Below are 26,335 nucleotides of genomic sequence, written 5' to 3'. Positions count from 1 at the left end.
CCTCTCGCAGTCGGAGAGGTTTCTTTAATTCGCGGCGCTGGCGCGCTCACAAATTTACATATTAATGAATAACGCGACCCTTAATTATTTGCCGCTTTTCAGGCATTTTTAATCCGTTATAATTTTAATTCTGCCATAATGTTAAACGACAGCGGCAGCGTAGAAACCGCAAATAATTGTAGAGAAGCTGTGGTTAATTATTCTATCTTCAATTCATGTGGTTCCTTTCCTGTCGTTTATTCTGGTTTCCAAGGAGTAATGTTAAATGCAGTTTTTTAAAGCAAAGTTTTATATTTCTTTTTGTACTTTTGCATGTGTATTTTTTAACTCATAGCAAATATAAATTAGATATATTTTGTATTCCGTTTCAAAATGTTCTTTAAAGAAAATAGTAATAAAGAGAAAAGAGAAATTTAGATGTTTATAAAAAAAAAAACGTTATGGGGAAAATCGCGCAGTCCTTTTAAATCACCATTAAAGAGATTAAAGACCAAAATAATAAGAATGTCTAGGATTAGATACGTGTGCCGGAATTGGTACTTTTACTCGCCAATGCCGCGAGCATATTGAAAAGACTGAAGACTGTTGCACAATACGCTCTATCGAAGGCGGCGATTTTTCAGTCCTGATATTGTGCAGGTATAATAGAACGTCGCGGCCCGCGGCACGAGCTCACACGACGGCATAACGGCGCTTCTCATCGGCCATTCGAGCGAAAATAATTTTAACCGTACACCGAGCAACGTTGCAGATTTACGAGACATCGCGACGACGACGAAGAGACCCCGCGCGATGCATTATGAGAATCAACGATACATACTAACGCGAATGCAAAACAAAACGGCCCCTCTTCGTCCCAGTCGTCCCTTCCTTTGCGCCTTCATGGCGCTATGTATACATTGGCCTCGAGAATACGTAACGCACGATAAACAACACGTGCGCACGTGTGCATATATGTGCACGTCGTGGTGAAAAGCCGTGAAGACGGGGCTGTTTCGGTCGGTAGTTGGTTGGTTGCTCAGCTGCGTTTTTATTTTTCCGTCATTCCTCGCACGCGCGCAAGCGAATTCGCGTATATCTCCCCTCCGTATATGCTATATCTTGAAATCATCTTTCGCGCGCAGTTACACGTCATGCTCGATAACTTGTCGATGACGTTGAGATTAAGGAGTTTGTTCACCTAAATCAAAATGCTTAAAATTATACAAAAATTTCACGTAACATTAATCGCAGTAAATTACATTCATATTTAAAGTTTTATGCGATTTATCTGCACCGTTCGCAAGAAGTTTAATACTAAACATCACAATTTTGCACATTTAATCGTATGGTGAAATACAGATGACCATTAGTCTAATGTAACTTCGTATAAATATTATCTAAAAAAAATTTAGTTATAAATGTTACATATTAAGAAACGCGGCAAAGAAAAAAAATAATATTTACTATACCGTTTTTGTGTAATGGTAGATTGTAGGCCAAAAAAACTGCTGTTTTATGCTTTAAGTAACATTGTACTGAGTGTAGTATTATAAAATTAGTTTAAAATTAATATTTATTATTTAAATAGAAATAAATACAAATAGATACACAAATGTAATTTTGTTCGATAAATAACGGATTTATGAGTAGCTCCCTTGATGCGCCATTGAAAATATGCCCCTTGAGATACATACATGCCGCTCTGAAAATACATACCTGATGAATAAGATCCTTAACTTCTTTCGTGATGATCTAATATGGCTACTCGATTCCTTTAGGACGAAATTTTTTTAAATGAGTATATTCAGATTTTTTTAAATAAGTATATTTAGATTTGTTTTGTCTTTATTGCTGTTTTTTTTTAAGAACTTTGAAAAATAAGATACAAAATATATCTAATTTATATTTGTTATAGATTAAAAACAATACAATAATTTCAGCGAATGAAAAACAATTTTATATTTCACCATTAAATTTTTCCGAATATACTACTTCAGGGTAATTGGCGTTGCCACTAAACTCTTCGAGAGGACCATTCTCGCTTCGTCCCTTTTGAAATTTATATATAATATATTTGTATTATTTATTTATTATGGAATTTATATTTATGGAATATATCGATCTATTTTGTCATAATTAGTGCTCTCCAAAGTGTCCAAAGTTAACAGACATGTCGACAATATCTGATAGTAATTACAAAACACACAGACGTGACAGTGTGCAGTTATTTAACACGCAAAATGCCGTATTAACATATACACTCGTTGTACTCGCGCGTCACCCTGGGGCGAGAAGAAGAGATGGAAAGAGATACGGTGGCGACGAACTGCGTAATCTCGTACGCGAAAACAATTCCAAGTAGTAACCGCTGCCGTGAGAGTCTCGAGATATCAGCGACGGTGCTCGTTGTGCATGTTACGTCCGTGAGATGTGCGATATCCAATTACCTTCCTGTATACACCGACGGCGGGCACGAACAATTTCTTTTTCAGCCCGTTCGTAACGCCGCCGGCGACGTGCCCGTCGTTGCGAACAGCAACGATGCCAGTCTTGTCAGCATTACGTGGTGGAATTAATGTTCTGTTTCTGGGAGCTTCTTTCCGAGTGAAAATACGCTTTGCTTATGGAGTAAAAATATGAAGATAGAGATATAAGTTTCCCTCAGACATGCGACAATGTTGTGCTTTCATTTCCGATTTAAAACCAATTTCTTATTTTTTCATACTTCGTCCTCTTTGGAATTTATATATAATATATTTATATTATTTATTTATTATTGAATTTATATTTATGGAATATATCGATCTATTTTGTCACAATTAGTGCTTTCCAAAGTGTCCAAAGTTAATAGAAATGTCGACAGACTGGCGATATACGCTTTGTATGTATAAAACCATAATTATTAATTTGAGTATATTAGCTTCAAGAAGTTCTTTAATTTTTTTATATAATCATAAAATCCGTAACTGCGATGATAATGTCGGGACACCCTATATAATGTTGTTTATACTTCATTTCGGCATGATCATCGTCTTTTCTTCGCTATCTGATGCACACGAGCTACTGTTACAGTTGAGCAGTTGATTCTTTGTCTGTTACTTGGGCATCTTTCTCGACAATCGTCGTTAACATTGATTTCACCAAGCAATGGATAATTTTGGTATGCTGTATTACAGTGTGGTCTTTTTTTGACAAAAATACAATAGCTCCACCTCAGTATCGCAAAAACCGCGTCTCGGCACCGAAACCGATACAGTTCTCATGGCGCAACGGTGCTGCTCGCGGCAGTCCTCTCGTTACACCAATGTTCGCCGATGTATAAACGGCGAAGCGGCTCGCAAAGGAAACACTTCGACTTCGAGGGCAGTCTCTCTACCTAGTCGTCCTTTTTCCACACACACTCCCTCTCCTAGTCGTCGTCTCGTCGTCTCTCTGTCTCTCTAACTCCCTCTAACTCCCTCTCTTTCTCTCTCTAGAGTGCGTGCAGCGCAGGGCGCTCGCCCCAACTCCGAAATGACGCACCATGCCGGTCGTTCGTTTCCCTTATATTCCTGATAGGCGCTCGTAAACCGAATTAACAGTACTCTCGCGTCCGTGCATATACGCATGCACACACCATCTATCGCGCACCCACCCACGATACCGTAAGTACGAGCGAGTGTGAGCAATAAGAGGAGCCGACAGAGGATAGCACAGAAGCGGCTCGTGAGGAGCGGCGCGGCGGGCTAGGAACGGAAAATGCATATCCACGGGATGAAGAGCCGACCTCTCAGAGCTGGCACGGTACAACGGCTATCTCCCCAGCCACCCTCCCCGCAACCACTAGCGCCGCTGCCGCCGACGCCGTTGCCGCCGCCGCTGCCGCCCCCTCCATATCACCGCGAAACCGGCGAAACGTATATCTTCCCTCTGTACACCCTTCCCATGTTCATCCCCTTCAGTCGCTTACAGCGCTTTCAAATTCACGTAATAAAGCTTGCCGGCTCGGCAGCTTGCGCGCACGCTAAGTACATTTACACGGATAGATGAAAATATCAGAAGGATCGACGCGGAGGAAGCAGCTAGAGGATAGATAGGTAGGTAGGTAGCTAGGTAGATGAGTAGGTAGGTAAGTAGGTAGATGGATAGGTGGGTGGGTAGATGGGTAAGTGGGTGGATAGATGGGTAGGTGGGTGGATAGATAGGTGGGTGGATAGATGGTGTGGGTAGGTGGACCGAGAAGAGCAAAGGGAAAACGCGCACTGGGCTACTTAACATTCTTTGTCCAGGACTGACGAGAGAATATCGTGTTTCTCTTAAACCATTACATAGATATATATTTGTTTATAGATATAGCGCACTTTCCACTCGGCGCGAGCACCGCGGGGTGAGTCCTGTCTCTTTCTCTTTGTCTCTCTGTCGTTCTCCCGTTATAATTTCGGGCATAACCATTTATACTTCAATGCTCTGTATTTACACGGAGCAGGCGAGACATACCGAGGACAACTTATTTGTCGTGCTCTCTTGCGTGCGCGTTCTCTTACCCTCTATCTTTCCCACCTCTCTCTTCTTGGAAATTTCTCTTGCTTTGTATATTTTTTCGGGAAGTAGACGTTCGTTCAATCACACAGAGGCGAGGATCGGTCGTTTGAAAGTAAAAGTACTATCGTTATATATCGGACTTTTGAATACACATTATCTTTCAGGCAGAATACGCATTTCTTCCTCGCGCCTTCTTCAGCTTAGTTCTCTTATGCTTCACGAAAAAGATCCACAATTAATGCGATTATTCGAGAAGTGTACGAGCTTACAGAGCATACTGAATTCTTTTTTTCGGGATACAGCACCACTCGTTCGCCGCCAAGCGAGATTCCGGGGAGAACGTGTAACTTCCTCCACAGCGGCGGACCGCGCGAGATCCGCACACGTGTATTTATTTACTCGTTTTTCACGAAAGAACAAGGGGATCAGGGAAGGGTGGATGCACGGCGGTTCACCCTACAATGTGAAGTGTGTACCGGCACAGGAAGCCGGTACTTTTGCCGACGTGCAGCTGGATGGGAGTATGTACGATGTTCATCGGATACTCGCTGCAGGCTACATTGGAGCAGATTAACCGGAAGGGATTATTACAAGGGAGAATAGAGGATGTACGCGTTTATTCGGGGCAAGGGATGAGAAGGACCTGCACGTTGCCTCCGCGATGCCCGCGTCGCTCTCTCTCTTTCTCTCTCTCTCTCTTTCTCTCGCAGAGAGAGGGTACTTTTTAATTTCACTTCCCTTTTTTTGGGCTCGCTGCTACTCCCGTCGAGGCTGTCCTTCAACGATCCGCGCCGCCACCGCGATCTGACATTCGATCTTTCCTCGATTCCGAACTCGCGATCTCTGCGGGACACGCTGCATTAGCCGCGTATAAACTCCACAACGAAACAGAAATCGCTTCGTGTTTCAAGCATCCTATGAATCCTACTTCAATTACTTGAACAGTAGGCCGTGGGAGGACGTAATTTGAACATATTAAATGTAGAATAGAACTTACGGCTGTCACGGTTAAATAGCTAATAACCAAATCGCACGGTTAGAAATACCGTTTGCTCAGTCTTGGTTACACAATCGAATTTCATTGTCCCGATAATCAGTTAACAATAAGATTAATTGACTCGGATACGTTGATACGACGAGACAATTCATGAAATCAAATTACGTCGTCGAGAGAGAAAAAAGTAGATCGATCCCCGACGGCACTTTGATTAATTACTCCACTTACCAGAGATATTCGCGTCACAGATGTTCGAGAATAAAAAGGAGTCTCGCAAACAATTATCGTAGTCGCTAAAACACAGTCGAATACGACAACAGGGTAATAAATGTTTGGCACATGTAATGAATATAATGTAAATTTTTTACAACTTTGAATTTGTTTCTCGCAAGCGCGCGTGTCGTGATAGACTAGCCGTGAGTTGCCAATCTACATTCCGTTTACCAACTGCTATTTTTTTTTTAGCCACGTCCAGAACTTTATTGTGAACGCCATCGTGGGAAAACACGCCGGGAATAAAATCTCTGTGTATCTCGGTGTGAATCGAGCTTTACTTACACGCACACTCACACACGTGCCTGCCCCGACGAGGAAAGCAGGGATTATCGCATGCACGTGCGAACTCCTCCCCGGCGTATTAAACGATTCGACGAGTTTTATTTATTCAGGAAATGAAAATCCTAATAGACTTTTGCTCCGTTGTTATAATTTCTTGCCGTCCAACGTATTGACGTACGTACGTACCTTTCGCACGTATTGCCGCGTCGCCGCGTCGCCTGATATCAGGTACGTACGTGATCGCGCTAGGTTACGGAACAAACGGCGCACCGGCAGTTAAATATCGAAATGAATGGATTTCCGGGAGCATGCAGAAGTTGCCTGTCTCGCCGGCACAGCGACAGAGAAAGGAGAACGATTTTTTACCGATCAATCTTGACACAAGCAAACGCGACTCCTCCATCTCCTCGCTTTCCGCGATACATATGCATATCGTTGCCGGCTAATAAAAGAGAGCGAACGGCAAATATTTGTATAATATGCGCGATATTATTGATAAACTGTTTCGCTCAACATTCCCCCCTCGGCGATTGTTTGTACCGAAGAGAAGAATCCATTTTCGATCGAATAGGTCTGCACGAAGAACGTCGGCGTTTCGCAATCAAGTTAACACTCGTTACTCACATTCCCAGATTTCTTGTAATTGTGCGCAAAATCTTATCTCTTAGAATTTATTCTTCTATTCTATATTGGTTCTCACAACTTCGTTACTATGATCCATTTGCAGCTTACTATTGAGGAGAGACGCTGATGTTGTAGCAGGAGAGAGAAAGAGCGGGACAAGAGGCTACATTTCTCAGAATTTCAAAGTTATAACTTCTCAGGCAATTAATTGTTGTGTCTGACTGCACAAATATGATAGAGACAATCTTCCTTCATATATTTATATGCTCGCAATGATCCTGTAAACCGTATATTTTTTTCTGTAATAACCGAAATATGAATATGCAGCAATGTGGCCACCTTGCTTATATAGGTTGAGGCTAGCAGGTAAGCAGGTCTTATCTAAGGTAAGAAACCTCACACGTAAAATATGTATTTGGATTAGTAGTACGAAAGTCTCCGCGAAAGATTTCCGCAGTCCCTCCTGCCAGGCCTTAATTATGGACCAACTTTGGTCCATACATATGCTCGATTTCAATCATTTTATGAATAAAAATTTCATTACACAAAACAGAGTATATCATACATTCGCAGGAAGCTTTATTTTAACTAATAATACGTCATTCTTAAGTTTATTCACTCATGATAAGGAATATTAATAAGGAATTTCGATAATGCTTAATCAGTGGAATCAGTTTTTTTTATTTTTCAACTGTAACACTATTCTAATTTTGATAAAAACTCAGAGAAACGTATCTATGGAACATTTAGCGATTTTGTTTCCACTGTTTTTCTCACAAATAAAGCGCGTGGCCAAAATACTTCTCCGGGCCAACTAGACACCTTTTAGGTCTCCCTAAACAAATAACGGAACAGTATATTCCGATAATATTGTAATTATATACACTATTCTATAACTGAAACGTTGTCTCTCGTCAAACTAACGATTGACGACGAAGAAAGTGTCTAATTTCAACATCGAGCCACGTCCGTCTAAAGCTCGCACATGCGGCGTGCATTAGCGTGTATTGTTTAAAAGGGCCAAGTACGCGCGCGTGTGCGAGGTCGGTCATCCGGTGTAAGAGAGGCGTGGTAAATATTAGGTACCGTCCTGCAGCGTTAAGTGTATAAGGGTGAAATGGACGGATGGGGCGCGGGGTGGTGTAGAGAGGGGCAGGGATACCTTTCGTCCGTAGAACAGCTGAAGGTAGAGACGGAGGCGGCGACCAAATTGAATTTGGGTTCTGGCCTCTGTTTAGATTCCTCGTTGGTTGTTTAGTTTAGAGGAACAAAGAAAACATCTATGTGTTTATTCTAGCCGACGCTTCGCCTCCTACCTACCCCCCTTCCCGTCCCGTTCTCCCTCCCCACCCCCCGCCAACTGTGCCCCATCGCGAGCTCCGTCGCACCCTCTTTCTCGCGCGTGTGTAGTATCCTACCCTCTCCTGGACACTCTTTCTCTGTCTCTTTTTCTTCATTTACCTTCGCCCCTGCCGCTTCTTCCTGCCGGCCGGCGGTTCCCTTCCGGCACATACGTGTGCTCGTCCCGCTGTCCCTATCTCCCTCCCTTCAGCGGCGAGCGATAACCCCTTCATCCCTTAAGCGTCTAACACGAGTGCCGCGGCGTTTTCGATGGTACACCGAGGGGGCTTCCCCTTTCGGTTATTTCGCCAATTTTGCTTACAAGCACGCACGACCGTTCGACTGGCATAATGAAGGAATATTGCATATTTCGTACCGAAAAAGTGGGGAGATTTTTAAATTAAGAGTGATAATATCGAACAAGAGTGACTAAACGGTGGTATTGTAGTTAACTTGCTGTTATGTGTTTTTTATAATGATTTTTATAGACATATTATTGGTGATTTATTATTGCTAGATTAAGAGAGTTCGAAAGTCTACCTTCTCATATCTGCATCCCGTTGAGATTTCGCGAGAACTCGTTCAACGTTACGCGCTCGGCTATATCGAAAAGGATTCCCAACTCACTCGTGAGAAAGCGCCGCCCAGACGCCGCGACGCAATTTCCAAAATAAACGATGAACGGCGGCTCCGCAAATAATCATCGCGCGTGCTTTTAATTAAGTTTCACTGTCTGAGGCCGGGCGTTCTCGAGCAAACTCTCAATCCGAGACTCCTTTCTTCTAATCCGCGGTATGCGCAGGCGGATACGTCTGTAACACGCGGAGGATGACGGGAATGGAAGAGCGGGCAGCTTGCGACAATGGCAAAAGAAAGACTTGACGTTTTGCGCACGGAGACGGAGCAATATCGCGAAGATGTTACAAGGGTTGGACAGTTATCTTGCGTTATCGATCCTGAGTAGGTCCCATTATTTCCCGGAATATGCATCGGTGTGCGAGGTCGACGGCCGTTATAGGTGAATTCGATGAAGAGGCCGGTCTTCATACGCGACTATAGAGTCATCGTGACTTCACTATGAGACAGATACAACGGCGTGTAGACGTGACGATTCTATTTTGAAAAATGAACGGAAGACTTTTGAGGAGAAATCGCGAGACCGTATCCGCAGAGACCGGTGTTGCATATGAATGAAAACGTCGGAAGTGGAGAATCCTCAAAGTGGAACTTGAAAGAAATCAGATATTTCGATTCCCACGCCACTGACAAGTAGTGACAATCGTGATAAGGAGAGACGACCGGACGCGTGTGGTGGTTGAGATAAAAATGAACAGATGTGGAGATATCGCACGGTAAGGCGGTGTACAGCTTGAATTCTACGCGTCTACGTGGTTATGGAGGGGGAAGGGGGATATGCGACAGTCTGAACTTACGCGACCATATTTTGTCTATTTGTATTAACTAACGCGCTATTCTAATTTTATCCACAATATGATAATTCCCTCTCGATATAATGGTCTTCGACTCAGCCGGATAATTAAATGCTCGTGCGAGCCGAAACAATAGGTTGTTTTCAAGTTACCATCAACCCACACACTTGACCGTACGTTTCTCTTCTTTCGCAGTTCCACGGCACGGCACGGATCATCATGGTTGATAACCATCGTGAAACGATGCGGGCTTCGTGGATCATGAGAAACAAGGAACCGGTTGTTTCAGGTGTGCTGTACACGTCGGCATCACCGTGAAGTGTTTGACATCCTGGCGAAAAAAGCCGTCGTTGAGCCGTCGTGACGCCGATATGCCGTTGTTGCAATACGACGGGAGATGTTTGGCCGCGATGCTGTCGCGAGTTATTTCAGGTGGCGCACGGGCATCTTAGTTTTGTCAACTGACATTAAGCCGATCATCCGAACTGTGGGAATCACGTTGATGTCGTCGTCATCGCTATTGTACTCGATCGCAGTAATAACGTTCGTTCCCTGTGTTTCTGTATCCGATAATTTGAACTGCTAGTGAATCATCGACACGATAACATCTGATAGATGTGCCCCTTATTATCAGAACGTATTAGATCAGTGAGATTTGTTTGGTCAACACCCAGTTAGTGAGCAATGTTCATATGTAAGCAATGTTCATTTTGTATATCGTGTGAGTGAACAGTTTATATTAGAAAAGTTCTAAGCGAAAATGATTGACCGTTTATCGACGGACCCATTTGACAGGCAGTAGAAAATTAATGTAAAGAAATATATATTTTAAAGACATATTGCGCCCGTATAATCTTGGCAAAAAATTATTGAAGATTATTGAAAAATATACTCCATACAAATCTTCAAAGGACGTTCTAAAGACGTTCTAAGGACATTCATACATCCTAAGAACGTCCCAGAACATTCTCTGAAGATTTTATGCTATCTGGGAATATTTCTCTAATATATATAAAAATAATAAATAAGTGTATAAATAATTATAATAATTATGAAATATTTAATAATTATAATATAATATATGAAATAATGTATAAATATAATAAATAATTTGCTAAGAATCTGAATCAATATCAAATTGTTTGTGATCATATATTTAGATGTAATATAAATTAATCTCTAATTTTTTTCAAGATTTTTATTATTTTTTAGATATGGGCAATATATCTTTAAAATAATGTGTTACATGATCTCATCGAATAAGATAAGATTTTATATTCAAGATATTACTAATCAATCTATTGTATGACATTACGTTAAATTGAAGATTTAATTTTTAGACGTTAGAATGAATGAAAAATTTAACGTTATACGTCATTTCATTTAACGTTATACGCCTTTTTATCACGAGTAAGGCAACAAGCAGAAAAATTAATTGACATTTATAAAGAGTTGAGAAAACAATTGAAATGTGATCGATTATTCTTCCGAAACTCGTTGAATTACAGCAACAGCGAAACAATCGAATCGTATTGTAGCATACCTGAGTGTAATATTGAACATTAGAAGGATGTTCGACAAGTTTCTCTCAGGTATCACTCAACGGTACGAACCGAGCGTGTGAATAATGGAGGGTAATCGCCCTTGCCAGTCTCCGTCGACCTTCGCTCTTCCCGAGGTTAGCGAAGTGGGAGACTAGAAGGGTGGGATTTCTAGATTGGATTTAAGTACACAGCCGTGAGGTTTCGACCGGTTAATAATGCAGATAAAACCGAGACTTGGAAGACTACACGAGACGTCGCGCTATACTGCGCCACTCCTGAGTTTCTGACTTCTGTCTTGCCGTCGAATTTCGACCTCACAACCACTACCACCACCACCACCACGTGTCGTGCGTTTAATCTTCTCGGTTTCGATCGCCTTTGTCATTCATTCACAAGCTTAGCCAAAGTTTTCCTTACATACGCGCGGCTTCTTTTTCTGAATTCGTTTAATGACTCATAATTCGAATCCGTAACTTCGACTCGATTCTCGTGTGTTTCGGCATTCACGTATATCGAAAGCAATTTAACGAAACGACTCCCCTGCCTCGCATTATGGGACAATAGAAAGAATGTGTCACGCCATTCACGTTTTCCCGTACTAACCGGCCATTATCCTTTCATTAATCGTTACACATTAAGGCTCGCGTATCGCGCCGGGACAAACAACAACACGAAACGCATGACTTTCACAATCGGCGACATTTCACTTTGTGGAATAACGAGCGTTACAAAGACGGTCATGGCTTCTATGGGCAACACGACGTTTCGTAATAAGAGTTCCCCGGGGGGCCACCGAGAAGAACGAACATGATCGAGCCGGGAGCTCGCGAACGAGGTCACTGCGCGCCAGCTGTAACAACCTGCATCTTTGTCTTAGCATTCACATCACGAAAATATCATCTCTCGTACGATTTAACGGACTGTTAACGGATCAAACGAGAAATTAGGTTATAAAAATACAATGGCAAATTCTTACAGCGATAAAATATATTATTATTCAAGATCTGTTTTTCTCTTATGAGGAGATACCTAATATATATAGTTGTACTTTCGTCAGACTGATTTACGCTCGATGTACACATTTCAGCAAAGTAACAAGGGAGCGAAACAATTCCCACTTGGAGATCAGCAGCAGTAACAGCGGCAGTAGCACCCGGCGCAAACGAGCCTAATCAAACCAGAAGCAAACCAGATCGCTACTCTCGGAAAGGAATTTCCATCCCCGACGATGCAAGGCTCCCGAAGAAAGAATAAAGGCCACCCAAATCCGCCCGTTTCAGTAATTTATTAAAATCCTCGTCGCTCACGTCGTGCCCGCGGAGTTGTTCTCCGCGCGAGAGCTACGGAGCGCTCCGATCCGAGACCTTTTATGCCCCGGCCAGCTGGCTCAGCACGACAAAAATTCTTTCAATTACAGAAAAGCGAGCTCTCCTTAACTCCGCCGGCATCGATATTCATAGCGAAGCGTGTTACGTAAAAGTTACGGCCTCGCTGAGAGAAGAGAAGAGAAGATGCGAGCCGCTTACAGGCGACGGCGTAGAGTAGAGACGAGGCGGGAGGAGGCATAGAAATGGCATAAGGGAAAGCTGGGAGAGAAGAATTGGCCGGTGAGGGGAGGGAAAATGTGGGGGGAGGGTGCCAAGCTGCCTGATTGGAAAGGACAGCCTATCCGCAATTTGCGATCCATAAAATTGGGGGTGGGAGGTGAGAACTCGCTTGTCTCTCATCGATGCTTCTTCTTCTTCTTTATCCACTGCTCTATCCTTTTTTAATCCCCCGTTCTCTTCCCTCCCTACCTTCCCCGTTCGTTCATTCGTCCTCCGCGCTCATCCTCGCAACCCCTTTTTGCATTTCAAGGAACGCCGATACTCCCGTTGGAGATCCTTTGGATTCTCCGGGCGTTTGGATATTAACCGGAGATAAACGGAGTGAGGATTCTAATGAAATATCGACGTCATTCACGGTGAAAGTTTGTTTAATTTTCGAATACCGTCCACGCAATGGCAATCACTGAATGCGCGCGAGCGAGCGGACGAACCGGAGTTACGCGGTAATTAATACCCTCGAGATAATTCGGAGAATTTTTATTGTTCGGGAAAGAGATGAAGGGTAAAGTTTCAACATGAGTGACGAGAGGCTAGACGCTGGTTGCACGAATGTCATCGCGCTGATGTCCGTAAAATTGAGTATCGTTCATTAAACAATTTCCGCCGACGCAATTACATCACACGGCGAATTACATTCGATCGCATCATGGACAAATTAACGATTTCTTCGTTCGTGAAGAATAAAACGCTATAGCTCCGGCATCGCGAGTGAGTTGGAAAATTCTGGAGGCTCGGAGACGAGCGCACGAATGTAGGTAGGTTGTTGTAAAGGAGAACACATTGACGCGTCTCGTGTATATGTGCACACGGCCACATACACATCAGAATTACACGTGCGACACCGTACATCTGCTCGTCCGTTGCTTGTGTAAACAGAGATTCGCTTATCGCCAGGCTAACACGTACGTAGCGCGATATTTTGGGAGCACTCCATCTTAGTTCTTTTACGTAGTAAAAAACAACGCCCCATATGTGTCGTAAATGATGCTCGCGAAAATAGTGTAATAGTTATAACTTCTATATCTCTTGAAGAAAGAATGCCCAAAAATATTCATTTTCAACACAGTTATGGTAGTTGAAAGTTGCTCTGATAGACACAGATAGAACTGTAAGTATCAAAAAATATGATTGCAGTTAATATTTTAAAGGGAGGTTCTGGTTTAGATAAACGAAAAACAAGATATTTTTACCATTTTTTTTTTCAAAGAAATTAATAAGATATCAATACAGAATTTTGATTATTACTTTTTGTCATTGTTTTAAAAGAATAAAAAAATTATTTTTAAAAAATTCTGTTCAGTTTTTTCTGTACTGAGCACGGTGTTGCTAAATACCTTCAACTGATGGACAATATTACAGTTCGTGTAATCATCTGAAACAAATGGGACCAGAAAATTTAAAAACTACATTAAATTTACTGAAGGATAAACCTAAATCCGTTGAAAATTTTTCAAAATTAGTATTTCTCCCAGGACATTAAATAAAAAAGGAAGAAAAGAAGAGAAATTACTTATAATTTTAAAGTATCGCCATTTTGTTAAATTCCGATTTTCTGCACATAATAAAGAGATTCATTCTCTAACAAATTTAATACAGTTTTTAAATTTTTTGTCCCATTTGTTTCAAATTGTTACATGAGTTGTTGTCTCTTAATTAGAATAACCGATGCATTGTTACATGAGTTGTTGTCTTTTAATTAGAATAACCGACAACTGTGCTCAGCACAAAAAGATTTGGGCAGAATTTTAATTTTCTTTTTAATAACTATTTTATATTTAAAACAATGATAAATAGTATAATAAAAAATTTATATATTGATATTTTTATTTAGTCCTTTGAAAAAGTTCGTCTTCTATTTTTTCGGCTATCTAACCCAGAACCTCCTCTTAAATCGAGTAACTGTATATACTGATTCTTTACGTATTATTGTTCAAATCACTAACGTCCGGTAATATTTTACGGATACAGTTAACTCATATTTTTAAATGTTAAGATTGATGGATCATATAGAACGGAGATATGGCTACGTGAAACAATACCTTACGACGCTTTACCATTTTCGATGGTATTATTCTCTGTTATTCGCCAAAAGTGCTCAAAGAGAAAAAACGTATTTAAATTTACTCTTGCGATAAAAAGACTTGATTTTAATATATGCCGGACAGGAGAAAAATATCTGAGATGCGAAATTCTTACGAGATCTCCTGAAACATTTTATCTTTACTCCAAACGCGGGCAGAGAGGCGTCAATTGAATCGAACATCGGCGAACTTTGGAATCCCGCGACTTTATGAAGTTCGCTCGATCGTTTTGGAATCGAGTTTTGGGTAACCATTGACTTTTGCTGACCGTCCGACGGTTCGACCGCGATTTCCTCACTTCCATTGTGTGTCACACTTGAAGCAATCTTGACTCCGTAACTTCGTAGGATCGCCCGATTGCTAGGTAGTGGGTTCGGTTAATGGTGACAATTGTCCCCTTAAGTCAATTATTTGCCGTCTCTATGCAGAACTCTCTTCAAGGCGATTCCGCAGTTAACTTATTAGCCCAACTGATCGTATATAGTCAGCATTTTTCAGCGCTAACGTACCTCCGCGAGAACAAAGACTAGAGATGGAGAAAAAGGAAAAAAAATGACAGAATCGAAAATGCATCCGTGTAAAATACCACGAGGCCGTGATAAATTACTGCGATAACTAACGACGCCGCGACAGAGCTGTTCCGGTACGAGTAGTCGGAAGTCAAGTTTGTGTGCGTGGTGCGAGCCGGCCGCGATCGAAGCAGAGCGGCGTTGCCTGACACTGTTTATAATTTAAGGGGTTCTTGAGATTCGAGAGGCGGCTGCGAGGGTTCAGAGTGACGCCCGGCGGTGGCCTAAGATATCACGAGGGACGGTGTCGTTCCACTGCGGTTACGAGCGTTAGAATCCGTAGGCAAGGGGAAGACGGGGAAGCACGAAGTCGAAGTGTCGAGGTGTCTACGTACCTTGCTCCGATTCTGATATCTTCGTGACTTCGTTACAAGAAGATGTAATTACCGCGATGCCTTTACATGCTCCAGTTCACTCCGCGGAATTAGTTGCACGTTCGAAACGATTTTTTAAAAGATCGCGTCTGCCGTCTGTCAGCTCGCGCTTTCGGTCCATTTATAATTCGCGACAGAATTCTATTTGTGAGGACATTTGGAGAATCAGATTTATATCTTATATATATATACATATATGCACTTATAGATATATGCATATGAATAGATGTATGGATGTACAAGATGTCTGACAATTCATGACATACCCGTTGTGTACAAATAGAACTGAACGCAAATCGAATTGAGCACAAAATTTCTGTACCATTTTGCAAATAACCGCATAAAATTTTGAATTATTGATTAAACAAGATTAAATAATCATGCACGTGCGATAGATGAGATGTAATAAACATCTGCCATCGTATACTTGTATATTAAGTGAAGTTGGAAAAAAATGTCTTCTACCATTTTGCAAATAACTACGTAAATTTTTAGTTAGTAATCAAATCTTTGTTTTTTTGCGAAATGGTAAAAGAATTTTGTGTTTAGTTTGATGAGTTATATTTGCACACAACGGGTATGTCATGGCTTATCAGACGTCTTATATGTTAGTGGATAGAATGGCTACGACGCGTCATATTATCGATGAATTTTGTAATGAACAAAAATCGTGACAAATCGATCTCATAATTTATATTATAAATACAGGTGCTCTCTGCTCGACTTGTTTCGCGATTGAAGTTGTTCTTGAGAATATAATCGAAGACAAATGACAAAAAATTCGATTATCGTACAGAACCATTTATTGAATAATTGTATTTAAATCGACTAGATGCAATTTCAGAAATTCAGGACCCCTCAACAACGATGATACTCTTTCGGTCTGACCTGGACGTAATAAAATGTCGCGACCTGTATTCATTTTGATATACCTCAGCTAAACTCGGCAGGATTAATACGGTACATGCATTTTAATATTAGCTCGATAGTCGATCCTTCGATGGAGAAACACGATTTTGCTCCTTCGGGTCATCGGGAATAGGGAACCAAAAATAAAACTCGATAAACGGTTTCGTATTACGCGGGTCCCTTGGTATTAAACCTGCTTATTCGCATTTATAATTAATTATCGCTGCTAATGTAGGACATGTAAGGTTTGCCTTTTGCTCATCGAGGTGTGCACGTGTGTGTGGGTGTGTATTTATATGTGTATGTGTGATGTTCAGACGTACGAGGACGAAAATTAGAACAGATCGAAAGAATATACTTGAGGATGAGACGACGACGACTTTTGAGGGGTTATTCCTCCCGAAGTGCTTGTCTGGGGAATGACGGATTCGCGTTGTTTGCCGAAAACTTGGATTTGTTTAAAAGCTAAAGAGGCAGGATATATGTGGAAAAGACGCTTTCCTCGCGTCACATTTCAAAAGTTTGAGCTTAGAGGTAGACGGCTCGCGCGGTATATGTATATTGGCGCGCCAACCATATTACATACCTCTCGCGGAAACGAGACCGTGGAAAAGGCCGCTTTAAGGGCCATAAAACATTTGTTTCCCCTCCCCGCCGCCACTCGTCGGAGTGGTATATTGCGTTCGCCCGCGCGGGCGCGGGATTTTGAATTGAATTTGAAATCAGGGGGCCCGATTTTATGGCAGTCGGGTGTCAAACGTCGAAGTGTCGCGCCTGGCGCTGGCTTATCGGTGGGAAACTCCGGGATCCCGGAACGATAGCTCCGCAGGACCGTTATCGGTTTACTCCTGCGTTCTTAGGCTACGCGATACAGGATGCGGAGTCGGACCGTTCAATTCCGTTTTCCATTTTGGATCCCGCGCGGGAAGAAAGAAGGGCGAGGAAGTCACTTGTTTCGTTTTATCGTCTCCACCACTCCTTGATGATCGCACGAAACGATCGGATTGTACTTATAGCTCAGAGGTTCGCAAACCATCTTTATTCAACTTTTTGCAAATGTTTTCCGCAAAAAAATTGATTCTCGTTGCTATTGGCGATATTTATTTTGTATGGACTTTCGTGTTTTCGTGTTTCTCTCGGAGAACTATTTCGTGTGTAATTATGTCACTAATATGAGATCTACTTTCGGAACGCGAAAAAATATCACAGTAAATGGGTGTTTTATTTGGCATTCGTGTGACAGGCGCCTGGCGTATATCTTATATTTACAATAGATGCTGCTAACAAAAAATGCTACAACGTTCACGCGCATTAGCACCTTCAATTTTATCTCGTGTATAAACAGCTGCGATATGCTATACTTAGAAAGATCAGAGGTATCATATTTTATTATCGTTTGATAAAAGTTGAAGGTTCACTGCTCAAATTAGTGACTCGAAATCAGTTTGATCATACTTATCTGGTTTAACCAAAATTTTGATCCTATTTTTGATCTCAATATTTCATTTAATGCTTACTTTGATACTGTAAAACTCAACCTAACCCAATCTCTTTTATTTAATCTACTGCATAATTTATAGTAATAATTAGTAATACATAATAATTTATAGTAACACTCGAAATGCATACGCACATATATACGCATAATTAAACACTTCTATATTCCTTTTTATTATCTGCGAATTTATATTAGATCAACTGGTGATGAAATATTAAGTAACACAAATGAAATATTAAGAAAGCAATAAGGAAAATAAAGAAATATTTTTTTCTATTTGTAATATTTTGTATATATGTATTTATCAACTTTGCCTCAAATTAACATTTATTATGTAAATAATAAAATAAATGTATAGGAACAAAATTTTGTTCAATGAAGAAAATAAATTTATATAAGTGAGCCACTCTAAAAATATAACACTGAACCTTACAACTTCTTTAAATGTATACTGATTCTTCAAACTACACAGATGTTAGAAAATTCAAGTCCAAAGTAGGGCTAAAATTTTGACTCGTGTGACTTCCGAAAAATTAGCGCACGCGACCTTTAATCGCATGTCGGCGTATCGATTTTTGCTTACAAGCAGGATTCTTCTATCATCGCGTGTCCCCACGTCCGAGGCGCGTCAGGACGGTGATAAAAAATAAATATTGCATGCGATAATAAATCGAGGTTGTTCCCTAAGATTAATTCCTTACCTGATCGCTGTCTTGTTGATCTTGGCCGTAAGTGGGAGTATCACCATTAGGGGTGGTGGCGGCGGAGGGTCGCTGTGACGTTGACAAGTTGATCGCGCCGTCTCCGTCTGTGTCATGATCCATTATGCCATCGTCCTGAAATCACGATCATCGTTACGTCAGTATCCTTCTCGTGCATCGAGCTCGATTATAAATGGCGCGCACTGTTCGAGAACGTTTGGCGCGCGTATCGTTATTTTCTTATCGTTACTCCGCCCGACCGAGTCAGGCACCGACTTTATTTCATTATTATTAATAATTGCTCAATTGCTTACCACACGCCTGTCAAGTATCAGTCGTATATCGTCTTGTATTTGTATCTGTATTCGTTTGTACAACGATATTAGAAGTATTTGTAAAGCGATTATGTGCTGTGGGAAAAAGCACTCTAGAGATTTCTGATGATCCCAGAGCCCAATAATTGTGACGAGATCTCGAAACGTGCATTCTTATCCGACGCTGCCCTCGCGAGAGCCACGATTTTAGATCGAAGTCTGACGCACGTGATTCCACCCACTCGACGCAAGAGAAACAATGTTTCATGGTTACCGAAAGCTAATAATATAGGCTTTCCCGGAAATGCTTGGGATCATGTAAATTCATACTAAGATTCCCTGTTCTCTATCATAGATCATGCATAATGGACAACATCTCTCCGGAATTGTCGTAAATATTACGGAACACATCGCACGATAGTTCAGCCACATATAAATAATTAATAAATTCGTGGTACACGTTACACGAGAGGTTTGTAAAGCGCGTATTCATGAAGCACCTAGAGTAAACATTATGCGCTAGGATATTCCAAAAGTTTGAATTTCCACGCGAGTTTGAGCAAAAGTTACAATTGCCGCGAAACGGAACGAGAATGTAAAAATGCCTTCCAAATTATTATATTACATCCGTATGTACGTGAATTGGAGCCCGAATTAAATCACCATTAACATGTTAATTAGCCAAGAAAAATTAGTCACGCAATATTCCTCGGTGCATCTCGCCGAGCTAAATCAGAAAACATCAATTTCTCTAGAAAGGAACAATTATGTGCGACGTACAAGCCGTTAATTAAACATCGGCCGGTTACTTCGAGTTTCGCGGCTAGAAGAACGTTCGCGGAACTTTGTAAAAAATACGCAATCAAGCGACGCATAATTAATGCCCATTCACATCGTCGGTTATTCGCGACGCGTTAAAAGTCCACAAGTAATATCGCGTCCCACCTAGAGTCATCTGAGGCAATCGCTTAATTAATTCTTAATTAGCGTACAATGCGCCAAGATTCGATCAAAATTCCTTACGTCGGATAGTTCGGCTACGATCCGCTGGCGGCCGCGTCGCAGTCCATCGGAGTCGACCATACACTTCCCGGCAAGAAGAGAATCCGCCGTTTCCGGCGTCACGACGAGGCACGCCGCGTCGAAACTTCACGCGTCTAAGAACATTTCCGGTCCCGAAGGCGCAATGGCGCGACGCGTACGCGACCGCGCGCAACACTCGCCCTTACGTCCACCGTAAACATTCGATGCGTCCCACACGCGCACACACATACACAGCACAGGGCGCGCGTAACCGCGGTACCGGAAGTCGCCTTCCCGATCGTCTCACAGAAACACCGAGTACACACGCTCCTCACACTGCATCCAGAAATCAAAGCGGCACTTTGAACTCTTCCTCCATGGAACCCCGCCGCCAAGTCATTTGCAGAGCAAAGGGCAGGAAGGGGTAAGCCGAAAACGCACCCCCGACAAACGAAGTGCAACGCGCAGCGACAGTGTAAAAAGTGAGATGGTGAGAAAGAGAGAGAGAGAGAGAGAGAGAGAGGGAGAGAGAGAGAGAGGGAGAGGGAGACAGAGAGAGAAAAAGAGTGAAAGAAATGGAAGAAGAACGAGAACGCGCGTCGGATTCGCGAAGTAGACGAAAGCCAACGTTAGCGTGCCGACCGAGTAGAGCGAGGACTAAACACTAAAAGCGGCACAGGCATACCAAGCAGCCCGACCGGCGGGGCTGTTGCTTATTGTGTAAATATAAACAAATATAGTTGAAACCAACCAACAGGCCTGCTTTCAGCTCCCCCACCCCTCACCCTCCCGTTACCGAGACCTCCGCTCATGTGTGTGCCCTACCTTCTTCTCCTCCACGTCCCCGTTCCCCTCCTCCTGCTCTTAAACCCCCCCCTTCGCGGCATGTCTAAAGACTTCCTCCCCTCGTCCCGCTTAGGCACCCACCCTTCACTACGTCCCTGACCCCACTGCCGGCAGGCAAACCACTACATCATACGCGGCACATTGTGGCCTGCCTCGCCTTACCATATGTTCGTCTCTCTTTCTCTCTCTCGCACTCTATCCATCTCTCCTTCTCCCTCTCTCCTTCTGTGCCCGCACATCACACATCGGCGACTCGTCACACACTGTCGCCGAAGTCGGTGGGATTGCGTGCCAGCGGGACTCTGAGAGGCTTTTGGGGTTCCTCTTCTCTCCCTTTTTTTATTCTTTTTTGTACGTTGGACGCCTCCGCGGATTGTAGAGGAAGAAACAGCGGCCGAGATGCGCTTCTTCTCCGGAGTACTTTATGCCGCGCGTGTTGTGGGAGTTACTATGATCACTCGGTACGGGCTTACGAGACGAAGTTCCATGGCCGATCGATCGGGGACAATTTGTACGATTGGACTGTAGGACTTTTCCGGAATGCCCTTGTAATGCAAATTTCAACCAATTTGCGTGTTACCATTGGATTATTGTCATCGAGATTTTGAGGAAAAGTTCTTTTGATCGGTTGGAACCCTCGAATCTTTTTGTGAAGAAACCTTAAAAGTGAAGAAATCGAAGTGCACTTTGAAAATATCCTTAGTGGACATGTGGCGGCTATTGATGATTTGTTCATAGACACATCTTAGAGGTAGATAAAATGCAGATTTGGTAAAAAGAAGTAATCAAAGTGGCTTGTTCATTTGCTAAATTTGCATTTCATTTAGCTTCGCGTCACAACGCGATAATAGATTTCTTTTTTGGAATATTTTACGCAAACGGATTCGTTCGTTGCCCACAAATGGTACGCCTTCTCGCTGTTATTTTGTCAAGTGTTATACTGATATACGCGCTCTAAATTAGCCATAAATTCTATAAACTACGTTTCACACCCACAGATAGCTTTTAACGATACTATTATATTTTCTGCGGAATAACGACGCATTATGTGTGCCGTTGAGGAATAAAATAACGTCTTAATGTACCTCGCTATAAGCACTTCACGACTTCATCCCGGGTTTCGCGAAAAGAAGCGAAGTGGACGGTGCAGGTATGGAAATTCTATTCTTTAGTTAGCTAAGTATATATACGCGCGCAAGGCAGTACACACGAGCGATAAATACGCGTGTACACACGTGTTGCCTGACGCAACCTGAACCACCGGCTCGAGTTTGTACAGGCGAACCGGAAATGGGGGACAAAATGTTCCTCGAAACGACGTGTCCTTAAATATTCCTTTCACTCGTGCCTCAACTTCTCGACAATCACACGATTTAGAGCGATACTGTACCTCCTCGCTGTGAGACCCCGAAGACAAAAACACGTGATACTCGGATTACGAATTATTACATCGCATGCACTCGTTAAGGGCGAGTTTATTACACGTTGGCACAGCGAAGAGTAGGCTTTCATCTCAACTGCGACCAATTCTGAAGTTACGCGGAATAATGTGTTTATAGGAAAAGTGCTTGTAAACTGATAACGCGATACATATTTCGAATTTGGATGACGCGCGGCGTGCGAGTGCTTAGCTTAACAGTAATAAAAATATATTTATAATTCTGCGAAAGATATTAAGAACTCATTAGAACAGAGTATCTACAGTACGTGTAGTTTCTATGAAACATAAACTAGTTACACGGACAGTGGACACGGCACCGCCTAAATTACAAAAGCAAAGTTTTGTGGCTGGCTCATTAGTTATTCTTGGAAGGAATTTTACGCTGACACCAGCGATATTGCGAATGAATAATTTGTTCGTATATTAATACATAGTTACATAATCGCGTTCCGTGCGATGTAACTGTTTCACAAAATTGAAATACATATCGGCTATGTCAGGAATTGTTTCGTTAAAATCAGCAAATGTATCTAAACCGCCTGAAACTCCGGAAAAATTAAATCGCACTCACGAAGCTATCTATATTGCCACATTTTTGTCAACGTTCCGCTTAAAAATTTCACCAAATTTTATCTGGCGCACGCAATTACCTGAATAAATAACACAAAGCCAAAGTCGAACTCTTTGGCAACGGCAACCTGCGCGAATTCCTGCGAAAATCCGGTTCTCGTCGTAACGCGAAATTTCCACCGCATTTTCCGCGACGTGCTTCATTTCTTCGACTCGCACATTCTGCGCGTGTGTTCTGGGGTTTAGAGACCGCGCGTGGAATATAAAAATAAATTCTGCAAAATTCCTGGGTGGATGGTTAACCGCGCAAACGGATATAGCCGGAATTACACGCCTCAGTACATAAAGTTCTTATTAAGCGGGCCGTAAAGGTGGCTTAACAACGAAAGCGCCACACAACCGCGCCTTTTTTTATCTTTATCTCTCTCTTCCTCTCTTTTTCACTACGCTTTTCGGCGAAGTTGGCAAGCGACTTTATTAGATCGGCGATACCGATCCAGCTATCTGCAAAGTATTCGAAACGAATTCACGGCCTTAGTCCATTGTCAAAGATCTGCTCATGGCGGCAATACCGCGCGAAGGGGAACCAAGTCCCACCGTCAGTCCTATGACAACACAACTGAAGGCAAAAATAGGCGCAGCCGGCTCAGCCAGCTTATATACGCCGTATGTACTAAATATGTATTTATTAAGTAAACAACGGTGGGTCTGCGTTCCCGGGGTACGCCTCGTTTCCTATTTCAATGTGGGTAATGCGTCCGGAGAATTTTAGGGGTCTGCTTGCGCCACTGTTCATAGGCGTGGTCGTAGATCATATTTCAATCGCACGTAAGGTGTGTGAGTACGCACCTCTTACTTCTAAAGTACTACACACGCAGTTATTTGGTGGAGCCATGATACGAGAGTGTGTGGGAAAACACAACAAGTAGATAATGACGATGTTCCCTGATTGCGATCGTAAACTTGGTGTGTATTTTTTTCAGAGTATCCATCAGACGTAATCGGACAAAATGTACAAAACTTATAATTAGAATCCGAGTAGAAATTTAAGACGGATATTGGAAAGGGTCTAGATAGTTTTTCTTTACTTCTATCAAGGCTTTATAAAGATGACTTAAAGATAATGAATTAGATTCTACACAGAAATTGTAGCGCTTTTACAGATAAGTGTCTAGATTTGTAAACTTAACTAGATCTTATCTTGATATATCTAACTAGGGCCTGATTGAAATGACGAATTAAGGTTCTATTTTGATATATTCACTTCTAGTATGACTTCTTCAGTCCTGAAGAATTCCATTTTTTCCAAGTTTATAATTAGATTCTCCTTATCACTGTAATCATAATTATTAATTTAAACTATAGTAAAATGTAGCTAATTAATTATAGAATTTATATACGTATACAATAAATGACAATAAATAATGTATTTACTAAATATAAGAATATTGTTATATTTTAACTCATCCGATTTCTCGTGCTTCTTTTGCTAGATATTATTTTATATTTTATAGCACAGCCAACTGTTAGACTTAAAAGATGTTGAGACAAAATTTCCCACACATTAATCAATAGTCCAGCATGCTGGGCATATGGTTTTACACACTTTAAGTATAAGGAGAGTTAGATTATAGACTTGGAAAAAATATCCAATCGACTAGACACCAGGACTAAAAAAGGATAATATATTAAATCCTTCCTTAGCATGCCTATTGCAATCTTACAACTTTTATTACAATTTTTATTATAATATTTATTAGTCTTTTTTATTATATATAATATTATTATTATTATTAATATCGATCATTTTTTTCTCTTTTTCTGTGGTTAATTTATCCATTTATTTTTGTTTATAATCACGAAAAATTTTATAATACTAGAATTCATACTTCTTTTGCTTTTTTAAAATATAATATCTCCCATTAAAATGTACATCTTATAATTATCAATTCTTAACTATTAATGAATAATCGTATCTTCATGGAAATCATCTTTATCTAATGGAACCATTTCAGGAATTGGCTAACTTGCCTCTGACTAAACCTTATTAGCGCAAAGCTCGTTTGGAGTATCCACGTCAGCATCAATTCATGGTCTATTCAGGAATTTTACTCAGAATTTGTCTGTCTTTGTCATATCTGGACCTTACGAAGACATGCCTATTTTGTGGCTAGGGTTACCACGTACTCAGGGCCCGTCCCGATTAATTTCTACCCGAGAACGCACAATCTGTAAATCTAGAAACATTCTTTCCCCGACGTACAAAAATTATGAGGCCGAAACGTGACGCACGAATGTTCTCACATGTTACGCCGCATTCACATATTCTGTACTTCCGCTGCCTCATTTTGCTTTCAACATGAGTTTTTAGGGACGATTTACTGACATCGGAATTTTAGCGGAGATACTGTGTGAGTCTACTTAGCTGGCGGCACTGTACACCCCGTACATCACTAATTTCCACTTTATTCGATACAACAAATGAAACGAGATTAAACGCAGGATAATGCTTACAAACTCGTTATCAAGTCTCGTGAAACAATACAAAGACATGGCGCACGCAGTAGATACAAACGGCTGTTCCACCAAGCCAGCCGTAAAGGAGGATAATCGTCGAGAGTCGAAGCAAGAAGAGATAACGAGAGCCCATATATCCCCATCAAACCGGAAAGGGCGACAAGGTAAACGCGTGTCTTCCCACGTGCGTACGGTCGTTTGAAGTTCACCCAGCACACGCGTTCGCACGCATGCACGCACATGCACACACACACACATAAACATACACACTCGCCGTGGGTCCGGTTCGCCCCTGCTAAATAATAAACGAGAGGATTTACCCCCGTCGGGTTCGCGCGACGGTACATAAAAATACTTGAATCTGAGAAATTAGCGAGGTAACGGACTGTCGTCCACGGGCGGGTAGCGGCGGGAGAGACGGACAAGGGTGTGAAGAGAATTGGTGGAGGAGAGACGGCGAAAGAGGAGACGCTGAAAAAGAGGGAAACGCGGAAGGGGTCGGCCGGCGGAGGCGTTTCGGTCTCCGTGCGGAGTGGCCAGGAAAAAAGGGTACCTAAAAGGGTTGAATTAATGTCGCGATAAATATATGATTTAAGGTGGAAACGTTTGCAACTCCGGCTAATTTTTTATCTCAGAACCGCGGCGCTCACGGTGGTGAGGGTTTTTACCCTAGAAAAGCGAGCGCGACGATCTATCCGTGACGCCGGGCGTTGGTGAGAGAGAAAGAGAGAAATACCAAGAGAGAGAGAGAGAGAGGGGGCGGGGGTGGCACGAAGGGGTAGGTAGGAAGAAGAGGGCGACCGGGAGGGACTCGAATCCACCGCTTATTTCTTTTTTCGGGTAATTTACTGCCGGCGAGAATTTGAGCGGACGCGCGCTTTTTAATAG

At 42.0% G+C, this 26,335-nt stretch overlaps 1 protein-coding gene across 24 annotated transcripts in view; it reads right to left on the bottom strand.

Moving 5' to 3' along the window:
- LOC116854091 (forkhead box protein P1) overlaps positions 1 to 26,335 on the bottom strand; it is a 324,470-nt gene that overhangs the window by 89,007 nt on the left and 209,128 nt on the right. For 23 of the 24 annotated variants that reach the window (XM_032835651.1, XM_032835647.1, XM_032835649.1 and 20 more), the window contains one exon: positions 18,737 to 18,871. In XM_032835651.1, the coding sequence (XP_032691542.1) occupies positions 18,737 to 18,871 (135 nt within the window). Of the gene's footprint in view, positions 1 to 18,736; positions 18,872 to 20,073; positions 20,773 to 26,335 lie in introns of those variants that run through there. The other variant, XM_032835654.1, reaches the window with a different exon arrangement.

Source organism: Odontomachus brunneus, unplaced genomic scaffold (genome assembly GCF_010583005.1).
Source record: "Odontomachus brunneus isolate Ranch 3 - 2012 unplaced genomic scaffold, Obru_v1 Obru_scaffold_008, whole genome shotgun sequence".
NCBI classification, from domain to species: Eukaryota; Metazoa; Arthropoda; class Insecta; order Hymenoptera; family Formicidae; genus Odontomachus; species Odontomachus brunneus.
Note: the sequence above shows the minus strand (reverse complement) of the source record. Positions and strands in the feature narration are given on the sequence as shown.